The sequence below is a fragment of the Tupaia chinensis genome, unplaced genomic scaffold, assembly GCF_000334495.1.
Source record: "Tupaia chinensis unplaced genomic scaffold, TupChi_1.0 Scaffold000484_1, whole genome shotgun sequence".
Taxonomy (NCBI): domain Eukaryota; kingdom Metazoa; phylum Chordata; class Mammalia; order Scandentia; family Tupaiidae; genus Tupaia; species Tupaia belangeri.
In genome coordinates, this window is record NW_006159996.1 from 2,705,306 (window position 1) to 2,713,811 (window position 8,506).

The 8,506-nt window shown below is 44.2% G+C and overlaps 1 protein-coding gene across 1 annotated transcript; it reads left to right on the forward strand.

Moving 5' to 3' along the window:
• Positions 1 to 2,262: 2,262 nt before the first annotated feature.
• On the forward strand, positions 2,263 to 4,996 carry LOC102493694 (protocadherin gamma-A1). The gene has a single exon (XM_006156258.3). The coding sequence runs from the start codon at positions 2,534 to 2,536 to the stop codon at positions 4,994 to 4,996; it is 2,463 nt and encodes an 820-aa protein (XP_006156320.1). The 5' UTR covers positions 2,263 to 2,533.
• The last annotated feature ends 3,510 nt before the right edge of the window (positions 4,997 to 8,506 follow it).

An 8,506-nucleotide genomic window follows, 5' to 3' on the forward strand; every position in this document is an offset into this window, starting at 1 on the left:
CCTCAGCTCTTGAGCAGCACCATACCAAGCTGCAGTTTTACCTGGTGGCAGCCTGGCCTTGATCTCCAAGCTTTTCCTCCTCGAGGTGATTCTAGCCATCATGGTCCTGATCCTGGGACACTCACCTAGCCCCATCTCTTGGAACTGCTTTCAGCCCCAGCCTACAGACTTGGCATTGCCCCCAACTTTAACAAAGGGAGATGTGTCCTGTTCCTACAATCTCTGCGTGGCTTCAGACATGACAAAACCTTATTTTCTTCAAAGTAACTCAAGAACATCATTCAACTGGATATTCACTGAAGTGCCAGCAGTGAAGCCTTAGATGTGCCATTGGATTCACATGTATACATGTGAGTTTTAACATTTTCGTTTCTTATATATCACCCTTTTATAAATCGGTCATGCTTTTGTTGTTGGGGGTTGAGGAGTTTTACATTTACTTGGTAGCATTGTGTGTATTTTGATTGATTGGTCTCATCACCTCCACTTCTGGGGGAAGTGTCTGCTTATTAATGTATATTCTGAAGTTGTACGTCCTGTTAAAAAGTCTCAGCCTTGCAGTATTGAAGTCCATTTGCTTCATCTTTAAGTTTTTACCTTGGGCTCCATGTACTTCTCTGAGAAGCTGAGGAACTGGATTTGGCTATATGAGAACAGAAATCCTCTCAGAACTACCTTGGGCCAGCCCCATAACATAATGGTTAAAGGAGTCAGATCTCACAAGACCAACCCCTGGGTTTGAATCCTGGTCTCCCCATAGCTTGGAAAACATATCAGGTGCGTGTTTTTGTGTGCCAAAAATCCTAATGGGGAAGAGACATGAAGGAAAAGAGATTGTGGCATGAACATGCCCCACTGGGGGTTCTCTGTCTCTCTTGCAAGCACATGTGCCTTCTGGCAATTAAATTGTCTTGAATTTTAAAGAAAATGGTCTTTGATTCTTTCTTTTCTTTCCTCACTTTCTGAACCTTTCTCAGTTATGGTATCCATGGGTTGGCTGCCAATATCTGGTTCAATTTCTTCCTGAAAATGTCCAATCCTAGAATGTAGATAGCATACTTCTCTAACTTTTGGGTAGAGATCAATAACTCTAAGCCTGACATATTTTAGTTAGTAACCTTTTACTAATACTGCAATGAATTTTTAAAGGAAGGGAACATCATTATCTTCCTAGTTAAAAATACTACTACTGGGACCGACAGGTGGTCTGATGGTTAGGGGCACTGGATTCCCACATGGTCAACCATGGTTCAAGTCTGTGGACCTGGTGGCTTGCTTTTCTCTTTCCTAGAAAGTCTTCATTCCCTTAAAAATCTAGTTCACAGTAGCCATGTGGAACCTTATCCTGAAGGCCCGTGGCTTCTTCTGCCGCTAGCTCTTTTGTTGGAGGCTGAGTTATTAGTAGAAAGTCTTCATTCCCTTAAAAATCTAGTTCACAGTAGCCATGTGGAACCTTATCCTGAAGGCCCGTGGCTTCTTCTCAAGACCAACTTTTCTTGTGGAAAAGGATAGGTGTGTTTGTAAGAGACACATTTTATCCTAATGTATGTCTAAAAATGAAGAAGTTATGGCCTTTTTCTTTTTCAGTTATGAATAATAATACCATAACCTCTCTTCTCTTCAGTTTGAAGTCTAAATTACATACTCATGTGGTCTTTTCCCAGAAAAATTCCAAGACCTCAATGTCATTTTACTCAACATGTATTACCTTTGGGTAAATTACAAAAACTTTGAAAAAACCACATAATGCTTAGATGCCTCAGAAAAACAGGAAAAATAAGGATAGGATGAAAACATGTTCTTCAAAATTCCAGGGTTTCTGACAAATACGCAATGGAAAGAAAATGGAATGGTTCAATTTTTAAAAGTCTGACTTACATTCTAAAAGTTTGTTTTTCCCAATTAAAAAAAAAAAATCCTCATTCCAAGGGAAGCTGCCCGTTTATGGAACCTGGGAATAACAACTGGTCAAGCTATACTGCAGAAAAGGTGGAGGGGTGATTTTTGTCCTCTTTGTGACATTAGAGAGCTCTTTGCTATTATTTCCTGAATGGCAAACAGGGGAAGCAGAGCGCTCCTTGGGAACGCTGGGTTTCTATTGTATACTGCAATTTAGTGGTATTTAGATACACTTAAGTAAATAAACTTAGTAGCTTCTACTTTTCATACACATATTACAGATCATCAACCATTTCCTTGACAATAAATTAAGACGGAAGAAAAGAGTTATCAAGTTAGAGGAGAAAGTTTATTTTCTAGGAGTGCAGTAACTGGTTAGGACTCTGGGCGCCGCTGTTCACCAATCTGGGCGATACAGGCAGTACGCACACGCACACAAAAAAATAAAAAATACCTTGTGCGCCTTACCTCCATCACAGCCAGATTGAAAATAGTGTCCCTAAAGCCTCTCAAGCCCTACTTCTGAACTGCTCTCCGCTCAAAATTCTCATGAAAATTGGGTTAATTGGGGCTCATAAAAGCAGAGAAACAGTATCTTCGGTACTGAGCTGGAGAAAACTACAACGCGACAGCAATGACGATTCGGGGGAAGCTGACCAGGAGCAGTGGGCTGATGCTGTTGTGCCTTTTTTTGGAGCTGTTGGAAGCCAGGGCTGGAAATATCCGCTACTCTGTTCCCGAGGAATTAGACAAAGGCTCCTTCGTGGGCAACATCGCCCAGGACCTGGGGCTGGAGCCCCCGGAGCTGGCGCAGCGCGGAGTCCGCATCGTCTCCCGAGGTAGGACGCAGCTTTTCGCTCTGAACCCGCGAAGCGGCAGCTTGGTCACCGCGGGCAGGATAGACCGGGAGGAGCTCTGCGCTCAGAGCGCGCGGTGTCTGGTGAGTTTTAACATCCTTGTAGAAGATAAAATGAAGCTTTTCCCTGTGGAAGTGGAAATAATTGATATTAATGACAACACTCCCCAATTCCAGTTAGAGGAACTGGAATTTAAAATGAATGAAATAACCACTCCAGGTACCAGGATCCCTCTGCCCTTTGGGCAAGACCTTGATGTGGGTATAAACTCACTCCAGAGCTACCAGCTCAGCTCCAATCCTCATTTCTCCCTGGATGTGCAACAGGGAGTTGATGGGCCCCAACACCCAGAAATGGTGCTGCAGAGCCCCCTGGACAGAGAAGCAGCAGCTGTCCACCACCTTGTTCTTACTGCCTCTGATGGGGGTGACCCAGTCCGTTCAGGAACCCTCCGCATTCGCGTTCAGGTGGTGGATGCGAATGACAACCCTCCAGCATTTACCCAGGCTCAGTACCGCACGAGAATCTCAGAGAACGTGCCACTGGGCACTAGGCTACTCATAGTAAATGCCACCGACCCAGACGAGGGAGCCAATGGGGAAGTAACGTACTCCTTTCACAATGTAGACCACAGAGTGGCCCAAATATTTCAGCTGAATTCTTACACAGGAGAAATAGCAAACAAGGAGCCCCTAGATTTCGAAGAGTACAACATGTATTCCATGGAAGTTCAAGCTCAGGACGGCGCTGGACTCATGGCTAGAGCTAAGGTATTGGTGGAAGTTTTGGATGTAAATGATAATGCCCCGGAAGTGAGCATCACCTCTGTCACCACTACGGTCCCAGAAAACTCTCCTCCTGGGGCCATAATTGCTCTTATCAATGTACATGACCAGGACTCTGAAGAAAATGGCCGCACTACATGTTCCATTCCTGGACATCTACCCTTTAAATTGGAACGATTAGTTGATAATTATTACCGTTTAGTGACAGAAAGAACACTAGACAGAGAACTTACTTCTGAGTACAACATCACAGTAACCGCAACAGATCAGGGGACCGCGGCTCTATCTACTGACAGTCATATTTATCTGCAAGTGACTGATATCAACGACAACCCCCCAGCTTTCCACCAGGACTCCTATTCTGCCTACGTCCCTGAAAATAACCCCAGAGGCGCCTCCATCTTCTCTGTGAAGGCCGATGATGCAGACAGCAATGAGAATGCGCAAGTCACTTACTCCCTGGTGGAAGACACCATCCAAGGGGCGCCCCTGTCCTCTTACCTCTCCATCAACTCCGATACTGGGGTCTTGTACGCACTGCGATCCTTCGACTATGAGCAGTTCCGGGACTTGCAGCTGAGAGTGATGGCACGTGACAGTGGGAACCCACCACTCAGCAGCAACGTGTCGCTGAGCCTGTTTGTGCTGGACCAGAATGATAACACCCCTGAAATCCTGTACCCTGCCATCCCCACAGATGGCTCCACTGGTGTGGAACTGGCACCCCGCTCTGCAGAGCCCGGCTACCTGGTGACCAAGGTGGTGGCAGTGGACAAAGACTCAGGCCAGAACGCCTGGCTGTCCTACCGCCTGCTCAAGGCCAGCGAGCCGGGGCTCTTTACTGTGGGGCTGCACACGGGTGAGGTGCGCACAGCACGGGTCCTGTTGGACAGAGATGCGCTCAAGCAAAGCCTCCTGGTGGCCGTCCAGGACCATGGCCAGCCCCCTCTCTCAGCTACCGTCACTCTCACTGTGGCAGTGGCCGACAGCATTCCGGATGTCCTGGCAGACCTGGGCAGTTTGGAGTCTCCCGTCCACCCCGATGACTCAGGCCTCACACTGTACCTGGTGGTGGCTGTGGCTGTGGTCTCCTGCGTCTTCCTGGCCTTTGTCATTGTGCTGCTGGCGCTCAGGCTGCGGCGCTGGCACTCATCACGCCTGCTCCAGGCTGCAAGTGGCAGGTTGACAAGTGTGCCGGCCTCACACTTCGTGGGCGTGGACGGGGTGCGGGCTTTCCTGCAGACCTATTCCCACGAGGTCTCCCTCACCGCGGACTCACGGAAGAGCCACCTGATCTTCCCGCAGCCCAACTACGCGGACACGCTCATCAGCCAGGAGAGCTGCGAGAAAAAGGATTTTGTATCAGCACCCCAGTCTCTACTGGAAGACGAAAAGGAAACATTTTCTCAGGTAAACTTTTGTAATGAATTTATCATCTATCTCTATGAAAAATAATTTATGATTTTATGTGCTTTCACTCTTAACTACAAATACTCTTTCTATTCCACACATTCGTGCTGATTTCTATTATATTCCTGGAAAAACACAATTAAGCAGGTCTACATGTTTATGTCCAGGTATTACAATTGTTCTTACTTTGAAAAGAGACTGCAATCATAATGATTGGGATGAAGAGAATGTGTGAAATGCTCTTTCTATTTTGCAATGAGTAGTTTTAGAAACAAGGAGACTGGGGGGACCAGCAGATGACGTAATGGTTTCATCGCTTGACTCTTATGTAGTCAACTGTGGTTTGAATCCTGGACCTGGTGTTTAAAACTCACGCTGGGCACATGTTCATGCCCAAAATCTCCACAGGAGAATGAATGACAAGGGATTGCTGTGTTGCCATCACTCCTGGCGGGGGGTGGGGAGGGAGACAGTGATTTCATGCTTCTTGTCTTTCTGTCTCTCTCTGTCTCTCCAGTGAACACCAATGCACCCTATAGCAAACATCTCAAAAGAAATAGAGAGAAAGACAGAGAGAAAGAAAGAAGGAAGGAAGGAAGGAAGGAAGGAAGGAAGGAAGGAAGGAAGGAGGGAGGGAGGGAAAGAAGGAAGGAAAGAAAGAAGGAAAGATGACTGGGGCTAGCAGGTGGTATAGTGGTTAGGGCACCGGACTCCCACATGGCCTGACCTGGTGTGTTTGCGCATGCATGCCCAAAGGCCCAGGAGGACAATGGAGGGGAAGAAATTGTAGTGTGTCTATCCTCCTTGGGGAGTGATTTCTCACTTTCCCTCTCACTGTTTCTCTCTGGCGAGTAAGCACACTCTATAACAAAAATAAATGAATAAATAAAGGAGCTCTACCTTCTAACATTTTCTTGCTTGTCTCTGACTAAGTCTTTTCATTGTTCTGTTTTTGCCATCCTCTTATTTGGAATACACAGCGTTTGACTACAAGAGGCTTATAAATATTTACATAATTAATACTGTTTTCAAATTTCTGTGTTATAAATATCTGCTCCTTTATCCTTGAAATTGATGTAAGTTAGCTCTGATGTCATCCATCATCAGGGTGCTATGCTATTTTATTTGGGGACATGTGAAGAGGTGAAGATTATCTAAAGTAGCATTTTTAGTTGCCTTACTATACATTTATAGAAACCTACTTAAGTTAAACACTTAAATTATTCCGAACATCTTTGCCCTTTGTCTAGTCTTTTATTCAGAGATGTTTTGTGCATGCTGAAGAATGCATCTAAATAATTTATGACATTGAATAAAAAAACGAACAGAAAACTTACTATGCAACTTGATAAATAGACTTGAAGCTTTCTGACTTGTACATTATACATGTAATGACAATAACAAAAATCAAGGTTTTTTATTTTAATGTGTGTTAGCTCTTCACAAGAAGAAATGTATCATAGGTGAGTAAGTCCCTCCTTGCTTTGATATACTTGCTCTGCTCTAATAATTTACAAAAATATATAAAATGGGGGCCAGGAAGTGGCATGGTGGTTAAAGGCACTGGACTCCCACATGGCTGACAGTGGTTTGAGTCCCAGACCTGGTGGCTTGCTTTTTCACTTTCCCTCTTTCTCTTTCTCTATCTCTTTCTGATCAAACTGGAAAATTATAACAAATAAATAAATTTAAAATTAAATAATTCTTTTAAAAAATACATAAAATGTAAAAAGAGAAAAGCAAAAGCATAGTAAGGCACAGATAGAAGGTAAATACCATTTTTATTTTTTTAAGATTTTTGCCATAGCACATGTGTGCTCACTGGAGAGAGACAGTGAGAGGGAAAAATGAGAAATCACCCCCCTGGGGGGATGGCCATGCCACAGTCCCTTCACCCCTATTCTCCTTGGTATTTGGGGTACACTTGCCCGTGTGATTTTCAAGCCACTGGGTCTAGAACTTGAACTGTGATTGGCCTTGTGGAAGTCTAGTGCCTTTACCACGATGCCACCTGCTGGCCCCAAAGGTAAATATCTGAATGGACCAGAGCTAGAACAGAGAGTGGTGAGCCAGTCTAGGCCACAGGAGATGTAGTCTTGAACTTAGAAGGAGGAATTGAAGGCCAGGAGATTGGCCTCCGGCAGTGTAATAGGACAAAAATGCTTCATGATAGAATTCAAAATAAGCAATGAAATCCATCAGCTAGTTAAAAAAAGTGAACAGTCACATAAAAATGCTGCCTTCCAATCCTATGATCACACCTCATTGTGAGCTGTAGACCAAGGGAGCAGATGGACACAGATGTTGGCTACAAACGGTGAATGTTAAGTTCTCTCAGATGTGAGCTCTGATAGCCAGAGTCACTCCTGCACACCATCATGAAAGACCTAGTTAGGGCCAGTCTCTGATGTGGTCCTTAAGGTAGCTGGATCCCACACAGCCAACGTTTTTGTTTGTTTGTTTGTTTGTTTGTTTTTGAAGAATTATTTTATTTCTGTAATTTTATTTGCTATTATTATTATTATTTTAATTTGACCAGAGAGAGAAAGAAAGGGAAAGTGAGAAAGCAAACCTCCGGATCCGGGATTCAAACCATGGTCAGCCATGTGGGAGTCCAGTTCCTTAACCACGACTCCACCTACTGGCCCGTCACATGGCCAACTTTACAGTATGAGTTTGGGACCTGGGAGCTTGAAAAGTTTGAAAAGCAGTCAGGTACATGCTTGTGTAGCCCAAACCCCCGAGGAGGATAAAGGAGAAGGGATTGAAGTGTGACTATCTCTTCTCAGGAGGTGATTTCTCACTTTCTCTCTCTGGAGAGTACACATGCCCTATAGCAAAAATAAAACAAGAACATAGTTATAACCTGGGATGTGAGGTCAGATAGAAACAATTTCAAAACCACTAGCGACACAACAAGGACCCAAGAATGAAGGACAGAGAGAAACTGAGTAGAGAAGAAAGAACAATTTTTTAAAACAAAGTTTTCAGGGCTGTCAGATGGCGTGGTGGTTAAAGGTGCTAGACTCCCACAGGGCCGAACACAGTTCAAGTCCCGGATGTGGCGGCTTGCTGTCTCACTTCTCTCTGTGTTCCTGTCCAGTCAAATTAAAATAAATAAATAAATACAATAAATAAAATAAATTAGGTTAAATAACCTAATTTAAATTTTTTTTATAGTTGGGGCTGGCAAGTGGCATGGTGGTTAAGGGCGCTGGATTCCCACATGGCCGACCATGGTTCAAGTCTCGGACCTGGTGGCTTGCTTTCTCACTTCCTCTCTCTCTCTCTGTCTCTCTCTGATCAAACTGGAAAATAACAATGATAATAATAATAAATAAAGTTAAATAAAATAATTCTTTAAAAAATTTTTTATAGTTTTCATTTAAAATAAATGTGCAAGCGAAGAGAAAGTGAGAAATCACTACCTAGAGGGGATGACCATGCCACAATCTCTTCTCCTTTCTCTAGGGATTTTGGGCACACGTGCATATGTGCCCAGTGTATTATCCACTCTCCCAGGTATGGAACTTAAACCGCGGACTACATGGGAGT